Genomic DNA, 26,351 nt, shown 5'->3' with positions numbered 1-26,351 from the left:
ACTGGGTGAGTGAGTGGCTGAGTGAGTGGCTGAGTGAATGGCTGAGTGAGTGGCTGAGTGAGTGGCTGAGTGAGTGGGTGGGTGAGTGGCTGAGTGAGTGGGTGGGTGAGTGAGTGAGTGAGTGGCTGAGTGAGTGGGTGGGTGAGTGGCTGAGTGAGTGGCTGAGTGAGTGGGTGGGTGAGTGGCTGAGTGAGTGGCTGAGTGAGTGGGTGGGTGAGTGAGTGAGTGAGTGGCTGAGTGAGTGGCTGGGTGAGTGGCTGAGTGAGTGGCTGAGTGAGTGGGTGAGTGAGTGGCTGAGTGAGTGGGTGGGTGAGTGGCTGAGTGAGTGGCTGAGTGAGTGGCTGAGTGAGTGGCTGAGTGAGTGGCTGAGTGAGTGGGTGGGTGAGTGGCTGAGTGAGTGGGTGGGTGAGTGGCTGAGTGAGTGGCTGAGTGAGTGGCTGAGTGAGTGGCTGAGTGAGTGGCTGAGTGAGTGGGTGGGTGAGTGGCTGAGTGAGTGGGTGGGTGAGTGGTGAGTGAGTGGTGAGTGTCTGTCTCTGCAGAGTACGCCCAGGTGATCAAGATGCTGGGTAACGGGCGTCTCGAGGCGATGTGCTTCGACGGAGTCAAGAGACTTTGCCACATACGCGGCAAGCTGCGGAAAAAGGTACCCACTCACCTACCCACTCACCCACTCACCCACCCACTCACCTACCCACTCACCTACCCACTCACCTACCCACTCACCTACCCACTCACCTACCCACTCACTCGCCCACTCACCTACCCACTCACCTACCCACTCACCTACCCACTCACCTACCCACTCACCTACCCACTCACCTACCCACTCACCCACTCACCTACCCACTCACTCACTCACTCATCCACTCACCTACCCACTCACCTACCCACTCACCTACCCACTCACCTACCCACTCACCTACCCACTCACCTACCCACTCACCTACCCACTCACCCACTCACCTACCCACTCACTCACTCACTCATCCACTCACCTACCCACTCACCTACCCACTCACCTACCCACTCACCTACCCACTCACCTACCCACTCACCTACCCACTCACCCACTCACTCACCCACTCACCCACTCACCTACCCACTCACCTACCCACTCACCCACTCACCTACCCACTCACCTACCCACTCACCTACCCACTCACCTACCCACTCACCTACCCACTCACCCACTCACCTACCCACTCACCCACTCACCTACCCACTCACCCACTCACTCACCCACCCACTCACCTACCCACTCACTTACCTACCCACTCACTCACCTACCCACTCACTCACCCACTCACTCACCTACCCACTCACCTACCCACTCACTCACTCACTCACTCACCTACCCACTCACTTACCTACCCACTCACCCACTCACCTACTCACTCACCCACTCACCCACTCACCCACTCACTCACCCACTCACTCACCCACCCACTCACCTACCCACTCACCCACTCACCCACTCACCCACTCACCTACCCACTCACCTACCCACTCACCCACTCACCTACCCACTCACCCACTCACCTACCCACTCACCTACCCACTCACCTACCCACTCACCCACTCACCTACCCACTCACCCACTCACCTACCCACTCACCCACTCACCTACCCACTCACCTACCCACTCACCTACCCACTCACCTACCCACTCATCCACCCACTCACCCATTCACTCACTCACCCACTCACTCACCTACCCACTCACCTACCCACTCACCTACCCACTCACCTACCCACTCACCCATTCACTCACTCACCTACCCACTCACCTACCCACTCACCTACCCACTCACCCACCCACTCACCCATTCACTCACTCACCTACCCACTCACCTACCCACTCACCTACCCACTCACCTACCCACTCACCTACCCACTCACCTACCCACTCACCCACTCACCCACTCACCTACTCACCTACTCACCTACCCACTCACCTACCCACTCACCTACCCACTCACCCACTCACCCACTCACTCACCCACTCACCTACCCACTCACCCACTCACCTACTCACCTACCCACTCACCTACCCACTCACCTACCCACTCACCCACTCACCCACTCACCTACCCACTCACCCACTCACCCACTCACCTACCCACTCACCTACCCACTCACCTACCCACTCACCCACTCACCTACCCACTCACCCACTCACCTACCCACTCACCCACTCACCTACCCACTCACCCACTCACCTACCCACTCACTCACCCACTCACCTACCCACTCACCCACTCACCTACCCACTCACCTACCCACTCACCCACTCACCCACTCACCTACCCACTCACCCACTCACCTACCCACTCACCTACCCACTCACCTACCCACTCATCCACCCACTCACCCATTCACTCACTCACCCACTCACTCACCTACCCACTCACCTACCCACTCACCTACCCACTCACCTACCCACTCACCCATTCACTCACTCACCTACCCACTCACCTACCCACTCACCTACCCACTCACCCACCCACTCACCCATTCACTCACTCACCTACCCACTCACCTACCCACTCACCTACCCACTCACCTACCCACTCACCTACCCACTCACCTACCCACTCACCCACTCACCTACTCACCTACTCACCTACCCACTCACCTACCCACTCACCTACCCACTCACCCACTCACTCACCCACTCACCTACCCACTCACCCACTCACCTACTCACCTACCCACTCACCTACCCACTCACCCACTCACCTACCCACTCACCCACTCACCTACCCACTCACTCACCCACTCACCTACCCACTCACCCACTCACCTACCCACTCACCTACCCACTCACCCACTCACCTACCCACTCAACTACCCACTCACCTACCCACTCACCCACTCACCTACCCACTCACTCACCCACTCACCTACCCACTCACCTACCCACTCACCCACTCACCTACCCACCTACCCACTCACCTACTCACTCACTCACCCACTCACCTACTCACTCACCTACCCACTCACCTACCCACTCACCCACTCACCTACTCACTCACTCACCCACTCACCTACTCACTCACCTACCCACTCACCTACCCACTCACCCACTCACCTACTCACTCACTCACCCACTCACCTACTCACTCACCTACCCACTCACCTACCCACTCACCCACTCACCTACTCACTCACCCACTCACTCACCTACCCACTCACCTACCCACTCACCTACCCACTCACCTACTCACTCACCAACTCACTCACCTACCCACTCTCACCCACTCACTCACCTACCCACTCACCTACCCACTCACCTACCCACTCACTCACTCACTCACCAACTCACCCACTCACCTACCCACTCACCTACCCACTCACCTACCCACTCACCTACCCACTCACCTACCCACTCACTCAACTACCCACTCACCTACCCACTCACCTACCCACTCACCCACCCACTCACCTACCCACTCACCCACCTACCCACTCACCCACTCACCCACTCACCTACCCACTCACCCACTCACCTACCCACTCACCTACCCACTCACTCACCTACCCACTCACCTACCCACTCACCTACCCACTCACCTACCCACTCACCTACCCACTCACCTACCCACTCACTCACCCACCCACTCACCTACCCACTCACCCACCCACCTACCCACTCACCCACTCACCTACCCACTCACCCACTCACCTACCCACTCACCTACCCACTCACTCACCTACCCACTCACCTACCCACTCACCTACCCACTCACCCACTCACCTACCCACTCACCCACTCACCTACCCACTCACTCACCCACTCACCTACCCACTCACCCACTCACCTACCCACTCACCTACCCACTCACCTACCCACTCACCTACCCACTCACCCACTCACCTACCCACTCACCTACCCACTCACCTACCCACTCACCCACTCACCTACCCACTCACTCACCCACTCACCTACCCACTCACCTACCCACTCACCCACTCACCTACCCACCTACCCACTCACCTACTCACTCACTCACCCACTCACCTACTCACTCACCTACCCACTCACCTACCCACTCACCCACTCACCTACCCACTCACTCACCCACTCACCTACCCACTCACCCACTCACCTACCCACTCACCTACCCACTCACCTACCCACTCACCTACCCACTCACCTACCCACTCACCTACCCACTCACCCACTCACCTACCCACTCACTCACCCACTCACCTACCCACTCACCTACCCACTCACCCACTCACCTACCCACCTACCCACTCACCTACTCACTCACTCACCCACTCACCTACTCACTCACCTACCCACTCACCTACCCACTCACCCACTCACCTACTCACTCACTCACCCACTCACCTACTCACTCACCTACCCACTCACCTACCCACTCACCCACTCACCTACTCACTCACTCACCCACTCACCTACTCATTCACCTACCCACTCACCTACCCACTCACCCACTCACCTACTCACTCACTCACCCACTCACTCACCTACCCACTCACCTACCCACTCACCTACTCACTCACCAACTCACTCACCTACCCACTCACTCACCCACTCACTCACCTACCCACTCACCTACCCACTCACCTACCCACTCACCTACTCACTCACTCACCAACTCACCCACTCACCTACCCACTCACCTACCCACTCACCTACCCACTCACCTACCCACTCACTCAACTACCCACTCACCTACCCACTCATCTACCCACTCATTCACCCACCCACTCACCTACCCACTCACCCACCCACCTACCCACTCACCCACTCACCTACCCACTCACCTACCCACTCACCTACCCACTCACTCACCTACCCACTCACCTACCCACTCACCTACCCACTCACCTACCCACTCACCTACCCACTCACTCACCCACCCACTCACCTACCCATTCACCCACCCACCTACCCACTCACCCACTCACCTACCCACTCACCCACTCACTCACTCACCTACCCACTCACCTACCCACTCACCTACCCACTCACCTACCCACTCACCTACCCACTCACCTACCCACTCACCCACCCACCCACCCACTCACCTACCCACTCACCCACTCACCTACCCACTCACCTACCCACACACTCACCACTCACTCACCACTCACTCACTCACCCACTCACCCACTCACCTACCCACTCACCTACCCACTCACCTACCCACTCACCTACCCACTCACTCACCCACTCACTCACCCACTCACCTACCCACTCACCTACCCACTCACCTACCCACTCACCCACTCACCTACCCACTCACCTACCCACTCACCTACCCACTCACCCACCCACCCACTCACCTACCCACTCACCCACTCACCTACCCACTCACCTACCCACTCACCTACCCACTCACCCACCCACTCACCTACCCACTCACCCACTCACCTACCCACTCACCTACCCACACACTCACCACTCACTCACTCACCACTCACTCACCACTCACTCACTCACCCACTCACCCACTCACCTACCCACTCACCTACCCACTCACCTACCCACTCACCTACCCACTCACTCACCCACTCACCCACTCACCTACCCACTCACCTACCCACTCACCTACCCACTCACCCACTCACCTACCCACTCACCTACCCACTCACCCACTCACCTACCCACTCACCTACCCACTCACTCACCACTCACTCACTCACTCACCCACTCACCCACTCACCTACCCACTCACCTACCCACTCACCTACCCACTCACCCACTCACCTACCCACTCACCTACCCACTCACCCACCCACCTACCCACTCACCCACTCACCCACTCACCTACCCACTCACCCACTCACCTACCCACTCACCTACCCACTCACTCACCTACCCACTCACCTACCCACTCACCTACCCACTCACCTACCCACTCACCTACCCACTCACCCACCCACCCACTCACCCACTCACCCACTCACCTACCCACTCACCCACCCACCCACTCACCCACTCACACACTCACCTACCCACTCACTCAACTACCCACTCACCCACTCACCCACTCACCTACCCACTCACCCACTCACCTACCCACTCACCTACCCACACACTCACCTACCCACTCACTCACCACTCACTCACCACTCACTCACCTACCCACTCACCTACCCACTCACTCACCCACTCACCCACTCACCTACCCACTCACCTACCCACTCACCTACCCACTCACCTACCCACTCACTCACTCACCCACCCACTCACCTACCCACTCACCTACCCACTCACTCACTCACTCATCCACTCACCTACCCACTCACCTACCCACTCATCCACTCACCCACTCACTCACCTACCCACTCACCTACCCACTCACCCACTCACCTACCCACTCACTCACCCACTCACCTACCCACTCACTCACCTACCCACTCACTCACCCACTCACCTACCCACTCACTCACTCACCTACCCACTCACTCACTCACCTACCGACTCACCTACCCACTCACTCACCCACTCACTCACCTACCCACTCACCTACCTACTCACCTACCCACCCACTCACTCACCCACTCACCCACCCACTCACTCACCCACTCACCCACCCACTCACCTACCCACTCACCCACTCACTCACCCACTCACCCACTCACTCACCTACCCACTCACTCACCCACTCACCTACCCACTCACTCACTCACCTACCCACTCACTCACTCACCTACCGACTCACCTACCCACTCACTCACCCACTCACTCACCTACCCACTCACCTACCTACTCACCTACCCACCCACTCACTCACCCACTCACCCACCCACTCACTCACCCACTCACCCACCCACTCACCTACCCACTCACCCACTCACTCACTCACCCACTCACCCACTCACCCACCCACTCACTCACCCACTCACCCACCCACTCACCTACCCACTCATCTACCCACTCACCTACCCACTCACTCACCTACCCACTCACCCACTCCCCCACTCACTCACCTACCCACTCACCCACTCACCTACCCACTCACTCACCTACCCACTCACCCACTCACCTACCTACTCACCTACCCACTCACCCACTCACCTACCCACTCACCCACTCCCCCACTCACTCACCTACCCACTCACCCACTCACCTACCTACTCACCTACCCACTCACCCACTCACCCACTCACTCACCTACCCACTCACCCACTCACCTACCTACTCACCTACCCACCCACTCACTCACCCACCCACTCACTCACCTACCCACTCACCCACTCACCTACCTACCTACTCACCTACCCACCCACTCACTCACCCACTCACCCACCCACCCACTCACTCACTCACCCACTCACCCACTCACCTACCTACTCACCTACCCACCCACTCACTCACCCACTCACCTACCCACTCACCCACTCACCTACCCACTCACTCACTCACCCACTCACCTACCCACTCATTCACCCACTCACTCACCTACCCACTCACCTACCCACTCACTCACTCACCCACTCACCTACCCACTCACCTACCCACTCACTCACCCACTCACCTACCCACTCACCCACTCACCCACTCACCTACCCACTCACTCACCCACCCACTCACTCACCCACTCACCTACCCACTCACCCACTCACCCACTCACCTACCCACTCACTCACTCACCCACTCAACTACCCACTCACCTACCCACTCACTCACTCACCCACTCACCTACCCACTTACTCACTCACCTACCCACTCACCTACCCACTCACCTACCCACTCACCCACTCACCTACCCACTCACCCACTCACCTACCCACTCACTCACCCACTCACCCACCTACCCACTCACCTACCCACTCACCTACCCACTCACCCACTCACCTACCCACTCACCAACCCACTCAATCACCACTCACTCACCCACTCACCTACCCACTCACCTACCCACTCACCGACCCACTCACCGACCCACCCACCTACCCACTCACCTACCCACTCACTCACCCACTCACTCACCTACCCACTCACTCACCTACCCACTCACTCACCTACCCACTCACCCACTCCCCCACTCAACTACCCACTCACCTACCCACCCACTCACCCACCCACTCACTCACCCACTCACCTACCCACTCATCTACCCACTCACCTACCCACTCACTCACCTACCCACTCACCCACTCCTCCACTCACTCACCTACCCACTCACCCACTCACCTACCCACCCACTCACTCACCTACCCACTCACCCACTCACCTACCTACTCACCTACCCACTCACCCACTCACCTACCCACTCACCCACTCCCCCACTCACTCACCTACCCACTCACCCACTCACCTACCTACTCACCTACCCACTCACCCACTCACCCACTCACTCACCTACCCACTCACCCACTCACCTACCTACTCACCTACCCACCCACTCACTCACCCACCCACTCACTCACCTACCCACTCACCCACTCACCTACCTACCTACTCACCTACCCACCCACTCACTCACCCACTCACCCACCCACTCACTCACTCACCCACTCACCCACTCACCCACTCACCTACCTACTCACCTACCCACCCACTCACTCACCCACTCACCTACCCACTCACCCACTCACCTACCCACTCACTCACTCACCCACTCACCTACCCACTCATTCACCCACTCACTCACCTACCCACTCACCTACCCACTCACTCACTCACCCACTCACCTACCCACTCACCTACCCACTCACTCACCCACTCACCTACCCACTCACCCACTCACCCACTCACCTACCCACTCACCCACCCACTCACTCACCCACTCACCTACCCACTCACCTACCCACTCACTCACTCACCCACTCACCTACCCACTCACCTACCCACTCACTCACTCACCCACTCACCTACCCACTCACTCACTCACCTACCCACTCACCTACCCACTCACCTACCCACTCACCCACTCACCCACTCACCTACCCACTCACCCACTCACCTACCCACTCACTCACCCACTCACCCACCTACCCACTCACCTACCCACTCACCTACCCACTCACCCACTCACCTACCCACTCACCGACCCACTCAATCACCACTCACTCACCCACTCACCTACCCACTCACCTACCCACTCACCGACCCACCCACCTACCCACCCACCTACCCACTCACCTACCCACTCACTCACCCACTCACTCACCTACCCACTCACTCACCTACCCACTCACTCACCTACCCACTCACCCACTCCCCCACTGAACTACCCACTCACCTACCCACCCACTCACCCACTCACCTACCCACTCACCTACCCACTCACCTACCCACTCACCTACCCACTCACCTACCCACTCACCCACTCACCTACCCACTCACCTACCCACTCACCTACTCACCCACCCACTCACTCACCCACTCACCCACTCACCTACCCACTCACCCACTCACCTACTCACCCACCCACTCACTCACCTACCCACTCACCCACTCACCCACTCACCTACCCACTCACCTACCCACTCACCCACTCACCCACTCACCTACCCACTCACCCACTCACCTACCCACTCACCTACCCACTCACCTACCCACACACTCACCTACCCACTCACCTACCCACCCACTCACCTACCCACTCACCCACTCACCTACCCACTCACTCACCCACTCACCTACCCACCCACTCACCTACCCACTCACCCACTCACCCACCCACCCACTCACTCACCTACCCACTCACCTACCCACTCACCTACCCACTCACCCACTCACCTACCCACACACTCACTCACTCACCTACCCACTCACCCACTCACCTACCCACTCACTCACCTACCCACTCACCCACCTACCCACTCACCCACCCACTCACCTACCCACTCACCCACTCACCTACCCACTCACCTACCCACTCACCTACCCACTCACCCACTCCCCCACTCAACTACCCACTCACCTACCCACTCACCTACCCACTCACTCACCCACTCACTCACCCACTCACCCACCCACTCACCCACTCACCTACCCACTCACCTACCCACTCACCCACTCCCCCACTCAACTACCCACTCACCTACCCACTCACCTACCCACTCACCCACTCACCTACCCACTCACCTACCCCTCACTCACCTACCCACTCACTCACCTACCCACTCACCCACCCACTCACCTACCCACTCACTCACCTACCCACTCACCCACCCACTCACCCACTCACTCACTCACCCACTCACTCACTCACCCACTCACTCACCCACCCACTCACCTACCCACTCACCCACCCACTCACCTACCCACTCACTCACCTACCCACTCACCCACCCACTCACTCACCCACTCACTCACTCACCCACTCACTCACTCACTCACCCACTCACTCACCCACCCACTCACCTACCCACTCACCCACCCACTCACCTACCCACTCACCTACCCACACACTCACCTACCCACTCACCCACTCACCTACCCACTCACCTACCCACTCACCCACCTACCCACTCACCCACCCACTCACCTACCCACTCACTCACCTACCCACACACTCACTTACCCACTCACCCACTCACCCACTCACTCACCTACCCACTCACTCACCTACCCACTCACCCACCCACTCACCTACCCACTCACTCACCTACCCACTCACCCACCCACTCACTCACCCACTCACTCACTCACCCACTCACTCACTCACCCACTCACTCACCTACCCACTCACTCACCTACCCACTCACCCACCCACTCACCTACCCACTCACTCACCTACCCACTCACCCACCCACTCACTCACCCACTCACTCACTCACCCACTCACTCACTCACCCACTCACCTACCCACTCACCCACCCACTCACCTACCCACTCACCTACCCACACACTCACCTACCCACTCACCCACTCACCTACCCACTCACCTACCCACTCACCTACCCACTCACCTACCCACTCACTCACCTACCCACTCACTCACTCACCCACTCACTCACTCACCCACTCACCCACTCACCCACCCACTCACCCACTCACCTACCCACTCACCTACCCACTCACCCACTCACCTACCCACTCACCTACCCACTCACTCACCTACCCACTCACCTACCCACTCACCCACTCACCCACTCAACTACCCACTCACCTACCCACTCACCTACCCACTCACCCACTCACCTACCCACTCACCCACTCACCTACCCACTCACCCACTCACCCACTCACTCACCTACCCACTCACTCACCTACCCACTCACCTACCCACTCACCCACTCCCCCACTCAACTACCCACTCACCTACCCACTCACTCACCCACTCACTCACCCACTCACCCACCCACTCACCCACTCACCTACCCACTCACCCACTCACCTACCCACTCACTTACCTACCCACTCACTTACCTACCCACTCACTCACCCACCCACCCACTCACTCACCTACCCACTCACCTACCCACTCACCCACCCACCCACTCACCCACCCACCCACTCACTCACCCACTCACCCACCCACTCACCCACTTACCTACCCACTCACCCACCCACCCACTCACCCACCCACCCACCCACTCACCCACTCACCTACCCACTCACCCACTCACCCACCCACTCACCCACTCACCCACTGTGTGTGTGTGTGTCACTGTGTGTGTGTGTGTGTCACTGTGTGTGTGTGTGTCACTGTGTGTGTGTGTGTCACTGTGTGTGTGTGTGTCACTGTGTGTGTGTGTGTCACTGTGTGTGTGTCACTGTGTGTGTGTCACTGTGTGTGTGTCACTGTGTGTGTGTGTCACTGTGTGTGTGTGTCACTGTGTGTGTGTCACTGTGTGTGTGTGTGTGTCACTGTGTGTGTGTGTGTGTGTCACTGTGTGTGTCACTGTGTGTGTGTGTGTGTCACTGTGTGTGTGTGTGTGTGTCACTGTGTGTGTGTGTGTGTCACTGTGTAGGTGTGGATCAACACGTCTGACATTGTCCTTGTGGGACTCCGCGACTATCAGGTACCCAGCATCATCATCAACATCATCAACATCATCACCATCACAATCATCAACATCATCAACATCATCACCATCACCATCATCAACATCATCAACATCATCACCATCACAATCATCAACATCATCAACATCATCACCATCACCATCATCAACATCATCAACATCATCACCATCACCACCATCAACATCATCAACATCATCAACATCATCACCACCACCATCAACATCATCAACATCATCACCATCACCACCATCACCACCACCATCACCACCACCATCACCACCATCACCACCACCATCACCACCACCATCACCACCACCACCACCATCACCACCTTCACCACCATCACCACCACCATCATCACCATCACCACCACCTTCACCACCATCACCACCACCATCACCACCATCACCACCACCACCATCACCACCTTCACCACCATCACCACCACCATCATCACCATCACCACCACCATCACCACCACCATCACCACCATCACCACCATCACCACCACCACCATCACCACCATCACCACCATCATCATCACCATCATCACCATCATCACCATCATCACCACCTTCACCATCATCACCATCACCACCACCATCACCACTGTCACCACCACCATCACCACTATCACCACCCCCATCACCACCATCACCACCACCATCACCACTATCACCACCACCATCACCACCATCACCACTATCATCACCACCATCACCACCATCACCACCATCACCACCCCCATCACCACCATCACCACCATCACACCATGACTGCCCCCGTGCTCTGTAGGACACGAAGGCCATCACCACCACCACCATCACCACCACCCCCATCACCACCATCATCACCATCATCATCACCACCATCACCACCATCACACCATGACTGCCCCCGTGCTCTGTAGGACACGAAGGCCATCACCACCATCATCACCATCACCACCCCCACCACCACCATCACCACCCCCATCACCACCATCATCACCATCATCATCACCATCACCACCACCATCACCACCACCATCACCACCATCACCACCCCCATCACCACCCCCATCACCACCATCATCACCACCATCATCATCACCATCATCACCATCATCATCACCATCATCACCACCACCATCATCACCATCATCATCACCACCATCACCACCCCCACCACCACCATCACACCATGACTGCCCCCGTGCTCTGTAGGACACCAAGGCCATCACCACCATCACCACCCCCACCACCACCATCATCACCATCACCACCCCCATCACCACCATCATCACCATCATCATCACCATCACCACCACCATCACCATCACCACCACCATCACCACCACCATCACCACCCCCATCACCACCCCCATCACCACCCCCATCACCACCATCATCACCACCATCATCACCATCATCATCACCATCATCACCATCATCACCACCACCATCATCACCATCATCATCACCACCATCACCACCCCCACCACCACCATCACCACCCCCATCACCACCATCATCACCATCATCATCACCATCACCACCACCATCACCACCACCATCACCACCACCATCACCACCCCCATCACCACCCCCATCATCACCATCATCATCACCATCATCACCATCATCACCACCACCATCATCACCATCATCATCACCACCATCACCACCACCACCACCACCATCACCACCACCACCACCATCACCACCACCATCACCACCATCACCACCACCATCACCACCCCCATCACCACCATCATCACCCCCATCACCACCATCACACCATGACTGCCCCCGTGCTCTGTAGGACACCAAGGCCATCACCCCCATCACCACCATCACACCATGACTGCCCCCGTGCTCTGTAGGACACCAAGGCCATCACCCCCATCACCACCATCACACCATCACCACCATCACACCATGACTGCCCCCGTGCTCTGTAGGACACCAAGGCCATCACCCCCATCACCACCATCACACCATGACTGCCCCCGTGCTCTGTAGGACACCAAGGCCATCACCCCCATCACCACCATCACACCATGACTGCCCCCGTGCTCTGTAGGACACCAAGGCCATCACCCCCATCACCACCATCACACCATGACTGCCCCCGTGCTCTGTAGGACACCAAGGCCATCACCCCCATCACCACCATCACACCATGACTGCCCCCGTGCTCTGTAGGACACCAAGGCCATCACCCCCATCACCACCATCACACCATGACTGCCCCCGTGCTCTGTAGGACACCAAGGCCATCACCCCCATCACCACCATCACACCATGACTGCCCCCGTGCTCTGTAGGACACCAAGGCCATCACCCCCATCACCACCATCACCACCATCACACCATGACTGCCCCCGTGCTCTGTAGGACACCAAGGCCATCACCACCATCACCACCATCATCACCATCACCACCATCACACCATGACTGCCCCCGTGCTCTGTAGGACACCAAGGCCATCACCACCACCACCACCACCCCCATCACCACCATCACCACCATCACACCATGACTGCCCCCGTGCTCTGTAGGACACCAAGGCCATCACCCCCATCACCACCATCACACCATCACCACCATCACACCATGACTGCCCCCGTGCTCTGTAGGACACCAAGGCCATCACCCCCATCACCACCATCACACCATGACTGCCCCCGTGCTCTGTAGGACACCAAGGCCATCACCCCCATCACCACCATCACACCATGACTGCCCCCGTGCTCTGTAGGACACCAAGGCCATCACCCCCATCACCACCATCACCACCATCACCACCATCACACCATGACTGCCCCCGTGCTCTGTAGGACACCAAGGCCATCACCACCATCACCACCATCATCACCATCACCACCATCACACCATGACTGCCCCCGTGCTCTGTAGGACACCAAGGCCATCACCACCACCACCACCACCCCCATCACCACCATCACCACCATCACACCATGACTGCCCCCGTGCTCTGTAGGACACCAAGGCCATCACCACCACCACCACCACCCCCATCACCACCATCACCACCATCACACAATGACTGCCCCCGTGCTCTGTAGGACACCAAGGCTGACGTGATCCTCAAGTACAACGCTGACGAAGCTCGCAGCCTCAAAGCCTACGGGGAGCTCCCAGAACATGGTGCCCAACTCTCCCTTAACTCTCCCTTAGCTCTCCCTTAGCTCTCTCTCTTAGCTCTCCCTTAGCTCTCCCTTAGCTCTCTCTTAGCTCTCCCTTAGCTCTCCCTTAGCTCTCCCTTAGCTCTCCCTTAGCTCTCTCTCTTAGCTCTCCCTTAGCTCTCCCTTAGCTCTCCCTTAGCTCTCTCTTAGCTCTCCCTTAGCTCTCCCTTAGCTCTCCCTTAGCTCTCCCTTAGCTCTCCCTTAACTCTCCCTTAGCTCTCCCTTAGCTCTCCCTTAGCTCTCCCTTAGCTCTCCCTTAGCTCTCTCTTAGCTCTCCCTTAACTCTCCCTTAGCTCTCCCTTAGCTCTCCCTTAGCTCTCCCTTAACTCTCCCTTAGCTCTCTCTTAGCTCTCCCTTAGCTCTCTTTTAGCTCTCCCTTAACTCTCCCTTAGCTCTCCCTTAGCTCTCCCTTAGCTCTCCCTTAGCTCTCCCTTAGCTCTCCCTTAGCTCTCTCTTAGCTCTCTCTTAGCTCTCCCTTAGCTCTCCCTTAGCTCTCCCTTAGCTCTCCCTTAGCTCTCCCTTAGCTCTCTCTTAGCTCTCCCTTAGCTCTCCCTTAGCTCTCCCTTAGCTCTCCCTTAGCTCTCCCTTAGCTCTCCCTTAGCTCTCCCTTAGCTCTCCCTTAGCTCTCCCTTAGCTTTCCCTTAGCTCTCCCTTAGCTCTCCCTTAACTCTCCCTTAGCTCTCCCTTAGCTCTCCCTTAGCTCTCCCTTAACTCTCCCTTAGCTCTCCCTTAGCTCTCCCTTAGCTCTCCCTTAGCTCTCCCTTAGCTCTCTCTTAGCTCTCCCTTAACTCTCCCTTAGCTCTCCCTTAGCTCTCCCTTAGCTCTCCCTTAACTCTCCCTTAGCTCTCCCTTAGCTCTCCCTTAGCTCTCTCTTAGCTCTCCCTTAGCTCTCCCTTAGCTCTCCCTTAGCTCTCCCTTAGCTCTCCCTTAGCTCTCTCTTAGCTCTCTCTTAGCTCTCCCTTAGCTCTCCCTTAGCTCTCCCTTAGCTCTCCCTTAGCTCTCTCTTAGCTCTCTCTCTGTCTCTGTGTGTGTGTGTGTCTGTGTCTCTTTGTGTCTCTGTCTCTCTGCGTGTCTCTCTGCATATCTCTCTGTGTCTCTGTCTGACTGCGTGTCTCTGTGTCTCTCTGTGTCTCTGTCTGACTGCATGTCTCTCTGCGTGTCTCTGTGTGTCTCTATCTGACTGCGTGTCTCTGTCTCTCTCTGTCTCTGTGTGTCTCTGTGTGTGTCTCTCTGTGTGTCTCTGTGTGTCTCTGTGTCTCTGTGTGTTTGTGTGTCTTTGTGTGTCTCTGTGTGTCTCTGTGTGTGTCTCTGTGTGTGTCTCTGTGTCTCTCTGTGTCTCTGTCTCTGTGTGTGTGTGTCTCTGCCTCTCTGTGTCTCTGTGTGTCTCTCTGTGTGTGTCTCTGTGTGTCTCTCTGTCTCTCTGTGTGTGTCTCTGTCTCTCTGTGTATCTCTGTGTGTGTCTGTGTGTCTCTGTGTCTCTCTGTGTCTCTGTGTGTGTCTCTGTCTCTCTGTCTCTGTGTGTGTGTCTGTGTGTCTCTGTGTGTCTCTGTGGGCCTCTGTGTGTCTCTCTGTGTCTCTGTGTGTCTCTGTGTGTGTCTCTGTGTGTCTCTGTGTCTCTCTCTGTGTCTCTGTCTGACTGTCTGACTGCTTGTCTCTGCTGCTGCGTGTGTCCGAGTAGCCAAGATTAACGAGACGGACACGTTTGGTCCGGGCGAAGAGGACGACATCCTGTTTGACGACATCGGAGATGATGAGGAAGACATCGATGATGTGAGTGGAGAGAGACACGGGGAGAGAGACACGGGGAGAGAGACACGGGGAGAGAGACACGGGGAGAGAGAGACACGGGGAGAGACACGGGGAGAGACACGGGGGGAGAGACACGGGGAGAGAGACACGGGGAGAGAGACACGGGGAGAGAGACACGGGGAGAGAGACACGGGGAGAGAGACACGGGGAGAGAGACACGGGGAGAGAGACACGGGGAGAGAGACACGGGGAGAGAGACACGGGGAGAGAGACACGGGGAGAGAGAGACACGGGGAGAGACACGGGGAGAGACACGGGGGGAGAGACACGGGGAGAGAGACACGGGGAGAGAGACACGGGGAGAGAGACACGGGGAGAGAGACACGGGGAGAGAGACACGGGGAGAGAGACACGGGGAGAGAGACACGGGCAGAGAGACACGGGCAGAGAGACACGGGGGGAGAGAGACACGGGGAGAGAGACACGGGGAGAGGGAGAGAGACACGGAGAGAGACACGGGGAGAGAGACACGGGGAGAGAGACACGGGGAGAGAGACACGGGGAGAGAGACACGGGGAGAGAGAGACACGGGGAGAGACACGGGGGGAGAGACACGGGGAGAGAGACACGGGGAGAGAGAGACACGGGGAGAGAGAGACACGGGGAGAGAGAGACACAGGGAGAGACACGGGGAGAGAGAGACGGGGAGAGAGACACGGGGAGAGAAAGAGAGACACGGAGAGAGACACGGGGAGAGAGACACGGGGAGAGAGACACGGGGAGAGAGACACGGGGAGAGAGACACGGGGAGAGAGACACGGGGAGAGAGACACGGGGAGAGAGAGACACTGGGAGAGACATGGGGAGAGAGAGACACGGGGAGAGGGAGAGAGACACGGGGAGAGAGACACGGAGAGAGACACGGGGAGAGAGAGACACGGGGAGAGACACGGGGAGAGAGACACGGGGAGAGAGACACGGGGAGAGAGACGGGGAGAGACACGGGGAGAGAGACACGGGGAGAGAGAGACACGGAGAGAGAGAGACACGGGGAGAGAGAGACACGGGGAGAGAGAGAGACACGGGGAGAGAGAGACACGGGGAGAGAGAGACACGGAGAGAGAGAGACACGGGGAGAGAGAGAGACACGGGGAGAGAGAGACACGGGGAGAGAGAGAGACACGGGGAGAGAGAGACACGGGGAGAGAGAGACACGTGGAGAGAGAGAGACACGGGGGGAGAGAGACACGGGGAGAGAGACACGGGGAGAGAGACACGGGGAGAGAGAGACACGGGGAGAGAGAGACACGGGGAGAGAGAGAGAGACACGGGGAGAGAGAGACACGGGGAGAGAGAGACACGTGGAGAGAGAGAGACACGGGGGGAGAGAGACACGGGGAGAGAGACACGGGGAGAGAGACACGGGGAGAGAGACACGGGGAGAGAGAGACACGTGGAGAGAGAGAGACACGGGGAGAGAGAGACACGGGGAGAGAGACACGGGGAGAGAGACACGGGGAGAGAGACACGGGGAGAGAGACACGGGGAGAGAGAGACACGTGGAGAGAGAGAGACACGTGGAGAGAGAGAGACACGGGGAGAGAGAGACACGGGGAGAGAGACACGGGGAGAGAGACACGGGGAGAGAGAGAGACACGGGGAGAGAGAGACACGGGGAGAGAGACACGGGGAGAGAGACACGGGGAGAGGGAGACACGTGGAGAGAGAGAGACACGGGGAGAGAGAGACACGGGGAGAGAGACACGGGGAGAGAGACACGGGGAGAGAGAGACACGGGGAGAGAGAGAGACACGGGGAGAGAGAGACACGGGGAGAGAGAGACACGTGGAGAGAGAGAGACACGGGGGGAGAGAGACACGGGGAGAGAGACACGGGGCTAGAGATACATGGGGAGAGAGACACGGGGAGAGAGACACGGGGAGAGAGACACGGGGAGAGAGACACGGGGAGAGAGACACGGGGAGAGAGACACGGGGAGAGAGACACGGGGAGAGAGACACGGAGAGAGACACGGCGAGAGACACGGGGAGAGAGACACGGGGAGAGAGACACGGGGAGAGAGACACGGGGAGAGAGAGACACGGGGAGAGAGACACGGGGAGAGAGACACGGGGAGAGAGAGAGACACGGGGAGAGAGAGACACGGGGAGAGAGACACGGGGAGAGAGACACGGGGAGAGAGACACGTGGAGAGAGAGAGACACGGGGAGAGAGAGACACGGGGAGAGAGACACGGGGAGAGAGACACGGGGAGAGAGAGACACGGGGAGAGAGAGAGACACGGGGAGAGAGAGACACGCGGAGAGAGAGACACGTGGAGAGAGAGAGACACGGGGGGAGAGAGACACGGGGAGAGAGACACGGGGCTAGAGATACATGGGGAGAGAGACACGGGGAGAGAGACACGGGGAGAGAGACACGGGGAGAGAGACACGGGGAGAGAGACACGGGGAGAGAGACACGGGGAGAGAGACACGGGGAGAGAGACACGGAGAGAGACACGGAGAGAGACACGGGGAGAGAGACACGGGGAGAGAGACACGGTGAGAGAGACACGGGGAGAGAGAGACACGGGGAGAAAGAGAGACACGGGGAGAGAGACACGGGGAGAGAGACACGGGGAGAGAGACACGGGGAGAGAGACACGGGGAGAGGGACACAGCGCTGCATGTGTGTTGTATCCCACTGATTGTCGTTCTATCTGCAGATTTGACAGTCGGACGGAAGATGCACTCACTCACCCACTCACTCACCCGCTCGCTCACTCGCCCGCTCGCTCATCCACCCACCCACTCGCTCACCCACTCGCTCACTCACTCACCCACTCGCTCGCTCACTCACCCACTCGCTCACTCGCTCAGTCGCTCACTCGCTCAGTCGCTCAGTCACCCACTCACTCACTCACCCACTCACTCACCCACTCACCAACCCACTCACCAACCCACTCACCCACTCACTCACCCACTCACCAACCCACTCACCCACTCACCCACCCACTCACCCACTCACCAACCCACTCACCCACTCACCAACCCACTCACCCACTCACCAACCCACTCACCCACTCACCCACTCACTCACCCACTCACCAACCCACTCACCCACTCACCAACCCACTCACCCGCTCGCTCACTCGCCCGCTCGCTCACTCGCTCAGTCGCTCACTCGCTCAGTCGCTCAGTCACCCACTCACTCACCCACCCACTCACTCACTCGCTCACTCACTCACCCACTCACTCACCCACCCACTCACTCACTCACCCACTCACTCACTCATGTTGAAAATGTGTTAAGATGTTGATATGGGACAGCGTTAAATGTAGGTGCTGAGTGGTAGGTGTAGAGCGGTAGGTGTAGAGTGGTAGGTGTAGAGTGGTAGGTGTAGAGTGGTAGGGGTAGAGTGGTAGGTGCAGAGTGGTAGGGGTAGAGTGGTAGGTGTAGAGTGGTAGGTGTAGAGTGGTAGGTGCAGAGTGGTAGGTGCAGAGTGGTAGGGGTGGAGTGGTAGGTGTAGAGTGGTAGGTGCAGAGTGGTAGGGGTGGAGTGGTAGGGGTAGAGTGGTAGGGGTAGAGTGGTAGGGGTAGAGTGGTAGGGGTAGAGTGGTAGGGGTAGAGTGGTAGGTGCAGAGTGGTAGGGGTAGAGTGGTAGGTGTAGAGTGGTAGGTGTAGAGTGGTAGGGGTGGAGTGGTAGGGGTAGAGTGGTAGGGGTAGAGTGGTAGGGGTAGAGTGGTAGGGGTAGAGTGGTAGGGGTAGAGTGGTAGGGGTAGAGTGGTAGGTGTAGAGTGGTAGGTGTAGAGTGGTAGGTGTAGAGTGGTAGGTGTAGAGTGGTAGGTGCAGAGTGGTAGGGGTGGAGTGGTAGGTGCAGAGTGGTAGGTGCAGAGTGGTGGGTGTAGATTGGTAGGGGTAGAGTGGTAGGTGCAGAGTGGTAGGTGCAGAGTGGTAGGTGCAGAGTGGTGGGTGTAGATTGGTAGGGGTAGAGTGGTAGGTGCAGAGTGGTAGGTGTAGAGTGGTAGGTGTAGAGTGGTAGGTGTAGAGTGGTAGGGGTAGAGTGGTAGGTGTAGAGTGGTAGGTATAGAGTGGTAGGTGTAGAGTGGTAGGGGTAGAGTGGTAGGTGTAGAGTGGTAGGTATAGAGTGGTAGGTGTAGAGTGGTAGGTGTAGAGTGGTAGGTGTAGAGTGGTAGGGGTAGAGTGGTAGGGGTAGAGTGGTAGGGGTAGAGTGGTAGGTGCTGAGTGGTAGGTGCTGAGTGGTAGGTGTAGAGTGGTAGGTGTAGAGTGGTAGGGGTAGAGTGGTAGGTGCAGAGTGGTAGGGGTAGAGTGGTAGGTGTAGAGTGGTAGGTGCAGAGTGGTAGGGGTGGAGTGGTAGGTGTAGAGTGGTAGGTATAGAGTGGTAGGTGTAGAGTGGTAGGGGTAGAGTGGTAGGTGTAGAGTGGTAGGTATAGAGTGGTAGGTGTAGAGTGGTAGGTGTAGAGTGGTAGGTGTAGAGTGGTAGGGGTAGAGTGGTAGGTGTAGAGTGGTAGGGGTAGAGTGGTAGGGGTAGAGTGGTAGGGGTAGAGTGGTAGGTGTAGAGTGGTAGGTGTAGAGTGGTAGGGGTAGAGTGGTAGGGGTAGAGTGGTAGGTGTAGAGTGGTAGGTGCAGAGTGGTAGGGGTAGAGTGGTAGGTGCAGAGTGGTAAGTGCAGAGTGGTAGGTGTAGAGTGGTAGGTGTAGATTGGTAGGTGTAGAGTGGTAGGGGTAGAGTGGTAGGGGTAGAGTGGTAGGTGTAGAGTGGTAGGGGCAGAGTGGTAGGTGTAGAGTGGTAGGTGTAGAGTGGTAGGTGTAGAGTGGTAGGTGCAGAGTGGTAGGGGTAGAGTGGTAGGTGTAGAGTGGTAGGTGTAGAGTGGTAGGTGTAGAGTGGTAGGGGTAGAGTGGTAGGTGTAGAGTGGTAGGTGCAGAGTGGTAGGTGTAGAGTGGTAGGTGTAGAGTGGTAGGTGTAGAGTGGTAGGTGTAGAGTGGTAGGTGTAGAGTGGTAGGGGTAGAGTGGTAGGTGCAGAGTGGTAGGTGTAGAGTGGTAGGTGTAGAGTGGTAGGTGCAGAGTGGTAGGTGCAGAGTGGTAGGTGCAGAGTGGTAGGTGCAGAGTGGTAGGTGCAGAGTGGTAGGTGCAGAGTGGTAGGTGCAGAGTGGTAGGTGTAGAGTGGTAGGGGTGGAGTGGTAGGGGTAGAGTGGTAGGGGTGGAGTGGTAGGGGTAGAGTGGTAGGTGCAGAGTGGTAGGGGTAGAGTGGTAGGGGTAGAGTGGTAGGTGCAGAGTGGTAGGTGTAGAGTGGTAGGTGCAGAGTGGTAGGTGCAGAGTGGTAGGTGCAGAGTGGTAGGTGTAGAGTGGTAGGTGTAGAGTGGTAGGGGTAGAGTGGTAGGGGTAGAGTGGTAGGGGTAGTGGTAGGGGTAGAGTGGTAGGTGTAGAGTGGTAGGTGTAGAGTGGTAGGTGTAGAGTGGTAGGGGTAGAGTGGTAGGTGTAGAGTGGTAGGGGTAGAGTGGTAGGGGTAGAGTGGTAGGTGTAGAGTGGTAGGGGTGGAGTGGTAGGGGTAGAGTGGTAGGGGTAGAGTGGTAGGTGTAGAGTGGTAGGTGCAGAGTGGTAGGTGCAGAGTGGTAGGTGCAGAGTGGTAGGTGTAGAGTGGTAGGTGTAGAGTGGTAGGGGTAGAGTGGTAGGTGTAGAGTGGTAGGTGTAGAGTGGTAGGTGTAGAGTGGTAGGTGTAGAGTGGTAGGGGTAGAGTGGTAGGGGTAGAGTGGTAGGTGTAGAGTGGTAGGTGTAGAGTGGTAGGTGCAGAGTGGTAGGGGTAGAGTGGTAGGTGTAGAGTGGTAGGTGTAGAGTGGTAGGTGTAGAGTGGTAGGTGTAGAGTGGTAGGTGCAGAGTGGTAGGTGCAGAGTGGTAGGTGTAGAGTGGTAGGGGTAGAGTGGTAGGGGTAGAGTGGTAGGTGTAGAGTGGTAGGTGTAGAGTGGTAGGTGCAGAGTGGTAGGGGCAGAGTGGTAGGGGCAGAGTGGTAGGTGTAGAGTGGTAGGTGTAGAGTGGTAGGTGCAGAGTGGTAGGTGCAGAGTGGTAGGTGTAGTGGTAGGTGTAGAGTGGTAGGTGTAGAGTGGTAGGTGCAGAGTGGTAGGGGTAGAGTGGTAGGTGCAGAGTGGTAGGTGTAGAGTGGTAGGTGTAGAGTGGTAGGTGTAGAGTGGTAGGGGTAGAGTGGTAGGTGCAGAGTGGTAGGTGCAGAGTGGTAGGGGTAGAGTGGTAGGTGCAGAGTGGTAGGTGTAGAGTGGTAGGTGTAGAGTGGTAGGTGTAGAGTGGTAGGTGTAGAGTGGTAGGTGTAGAGTGGTAGGTGCAGAGTGGTAGGGGTAGAGTGGTAGGTGTAATGGGATGTATGGGGTTAGGGGTAGTCAATACGTGATGACCATTTCTATATTTAATAATTTTCATTCAATAAATGACCCTCATCTTAAGTTGTGTGAGCCTTCCATTGATCACCACAGACTCACCACACAGATACCCACAGACTCACCACACACAGACCCACAGACTCACCACACAGAGACCCACAGACTCACCACACAGAGACCCACAGACTCGTCACACAGATACCCACAGACTCACCACACAGAGACCCACAGACTCGTCACTAAGACCCATAGACTCACCACACAGAGACCCATAGACTCACCACACAGAGACCCACAGACTCACCACACAGAGACCCACAGACTCACCACACAGAGACCCACAGACTCACCACACAGAGACCCACAGACTCGTCACTGAGACCCACAGACTCACCACACAGAGACCCACAGACTCATCACATAGAGACCCACATACTCACCACACAGAGACCCACAGACTCATCACATAGAGACCCACAGACTCACCACACAGAGACCCACAGACTCACCACACACAGACCCACAGACTCACCACACACAGACCCACAGACTCACCACACAGAGACCCACAGACTCACCACACAGAGACCCACAGACTCACCACACAGAGACCCACAGACTCATCACACACAGACCCACAGACTCACCACACACAGACCCACAGACTCACCACACAGAGACCCACAGACTCATCACACAGAGACCCACAGACTCACCACACACAGACCCACAGACTCACCACACAGAGACCCACAGACTCATCACACAGAGACCCACAGACTCACCACACAGAGACCCACAGACTCATCACACAGAGACCCACAGACTCACCACACACAGACCCACAGACTCACCACACAGAGACCCACAGACTCATCACACAGAGACCCACAGACTCACCGCACAGAGACCCACAGACTCATCACACACAGAGACCCACAGACTCAGCACTGAGACCCACAGACTCAACACTGAGACCCACAGACTCAACACTGAGACCCACAGACTCAACACTGAGACCCACAGACTCAACACTGAGACCCACAGACTCAGCACTGAGACCCACAGACTCAGCACTGAGACCCACAGACTCAACACTGAGACCCACAGACTCAACACTGAAACTCAACACTGAGACCCACAGACTCAACACTGAGACCCACAGACTCAGCACTGAGACCCACAGACTCAGCACTAAGTAGGTGAGTGAGTAGGTGGATGAGTGAGTGAGTAGGTGAGTGAGTGAATGAGTGAGTAGGTGAGTGAGTGGGTGAGTGAGCGGGCGGGTGAGTAGGTGGGTGAGTGTGTGAGTGAGTGGGTGGGTGAGTTGGTGAGTGAGTTGGTGGGTGGGTGAGTGAGTGGGTGGGTAAGTGGGTGGATGAGTAGGTGGGTGAGTGAGTGGGTGGGTGGGTGAGTGGGTGAGTGAGTGGGTAAGTGAGCGGGTGAGTTGGTGAGTGAGTGAGTGAGCGGGTGAGTGGGTAAGTGAGTGAGTGAGTGAGTAGGTGAGTGAGTCGGTGAGTGAATGAGTGAGTAGGTGAGTGAGTGAGTAGGTGAGTGGCTGAGTGAGTGAGTGAGTGAATGAGTGAGTAGGTGAGTGAGTGAGTAGGTGAGTGGCTGAGTGAGTGAGTGAGTGAATGAGTGAGTAGGTGAGTGAGTGAGTAGGTGAGTGGCTGAGTGAGTGAGTGGGTGGGTGAGTGAGTGGGTAAGTGAGCGGGTGAGTTGGTGAGTGAGTGAGTGAGTAGGTGAGTGAGTGGGTGAGTGAGTAGGTGAGTGAGTAGGTGAGTGGCTGAGTGAGTGAGTGAATGAGTGAGTAGGTGAGTGAGTGAGTAGGTGAGTGGCTGAGTGAGTGAGTGAATGAGTGAGTAGGTGAGTGAGTGAGTAGGTGAGTGGCTGAGTGAGTGAGTGAGTGAATGAGTGAGTAGGTGAGTGAGTGAGTAGGTGAGTGGCTGAGTGAGTGAGTGAATGAGTGAGTAGGTGAGTGAGTGAGTAGGTGAGTGGCTGAGTGAGTGAGTGAATGAGTGAGTAGGTGAGTGAGTGAGTAGGTGAGTGGCTGAGTGAGTGAGTGAGTGAATGAGTGAGTAGGTGAGTGAGTGAGTAGGTGAGTGGCTGAGTGAGTGAGTGAGTGAATGAGTGAGTAGGTGAGTGAGTGAGCGGGTGAGTGGGTAAGTGAGTGAGTGAGTAGGTGAGTGAGTCGGTGAGTGAATGAGTGAGTAGGTGAGTGAGTGAGTAGGTGAGTGGCTGAGTGAGTGAGTGAGTGAATGAGTGAGCGGGCGGGTGAGCGGGCATCGGAGCATTGCTTTATTGAAACACGACAACGCCGTTACAAGTCGCGTGAACGGTCCCAACCGCCCCAAATCGTCACCGTCGCAGACATCAAGATCCTGCGTCAACTCAGGCTCCGATCGTTCCAGGCAATCTTCTTGGTTCTTTAGGTAAAGTCGTCACGTAGAAGGGAAATAATAAAATAATAAAATATAATAAAATACAATTCTCACGACGTTTCGGCCACAACGCAAGCAGCCGTCCTCAGGTGAAGAACAGGTCTGTCGGAAAGGCAGCGTCTGAATGAGCACCGCCAAGCTTGGCAGCGTATATTTAAGTATATACACTGCCAAGCCTGGGGTGTTTCATTCAGACGCTGTCTTTCCGACAGACCTGTTCTTCACCTGAGGACGGCTGCTTGCGTTGTGGCCGAAACGTCGTGAGAATTACTTCATTTTATTATGTTTAATTTTTATTATTTTATTACTTCTTCAGGTGAAGACGGCTGCTTGCGTTGTAGCCGAAACGTCGTAAGAATTATTTGATTTTATGTTTTATTTTTATTATTTTATTATTTCCCTTCTACGTGACTTTACCGAAAGAACCAAGAAGATGAATCCCTGCAGTCACGAAAGCTTTAAATCGAAAAGGAAGCGTGCAAATAAGGCGTTAGGCTGTTTTTGTTTGTTTGTATTATTTGATAGCCGTTCTGGAGCGGAACAGGTGTTAATGTTTCGATGTAAAGCTTTGGTGACTGCAGGGATTCATCTTCTTGGTTCT

General features: G+C 56.7%; 1 protein-coding gene across 1 annotated transcript in view; it reads left to right on the top strand.

Annotated features, from left to right (window-relative positions):
- Nucleotides 1-23,372, top strand: part of LOC144954439 (eukaryotic translation initiation factor 1A, X-chromosomal) — a 28,444-nt gene extending 5,072 nt beyond the window's left edge. Inside the window, exons 3-13 of the mRNA XM_078884942.1 lie at nucleotides 540-643; nucleotides 11,908-11,958; nucleotides 15,033-15,114; nucleotides 16,831-16,922; nucleotides 19,630-20,399; nucleotides 20,526-20,581; nucleotides 20,666-21,085; nucleotides 21,702-22,079; nucleotides 22,206-22,261; nucleotides 22,526-22,959; nucleotides 23,000-23,372. Of these exons, the coding sequence (XP_078741068.1) occupies nucleotides 540-643; nucleotides 11,908-11,958; nucleotides 15,033-15,114; nucleotides 16,831-16,922; nucleotides 19,630-19,635 (335 nt within the window). The 3' untranslated portion in view covers nucleotides 19,636-20,399; nucleotides 20,526-20,581; nucleotides 20,666-21,085; ... (2 more) ...; nucleotides 22,526-22,959; nucleotides 23,000-23,372. The remainder of the gene's footprint in view (nucleotides 1-539; nucleotides 644-11,907; nucleotides 11,959-15,032; nucleotides 15,115-16,830; nucleotides 16,923-19,629; nucleotides 20,400-20,525; nucleotides 20,582-20,665; nucleotides 21,086-21,701; nucleotides 22,080-22,205; nucleotides 22,262-22,525; nucleotides 22,960-22,999) is intronic.
- Nucleotides 23,373-26,351: the final 2,979 nt, after the last annotated feature.

Source organism: Lampetra fluviatilis, unplaced genomic scaffold, assembly GCF_964198595.1.
Source record: "Lampetra fluviatilis unplaced genomic scaffold, kcLamFluv1.1 SCAFFOLD_679, whole genome shotgun sequence".
Lineage (NCBI taxonomy): Eukaryota > Metazoa > Chordata > Hyperoartia > Petromyzontiformes > Petromyzontidae > Lampetra > Lampetra fluviatilis.
Note: the sequence above shows the minus strand (reverse complement) of the source record. Positions and strands in the feature narration are given on the sequence as shown.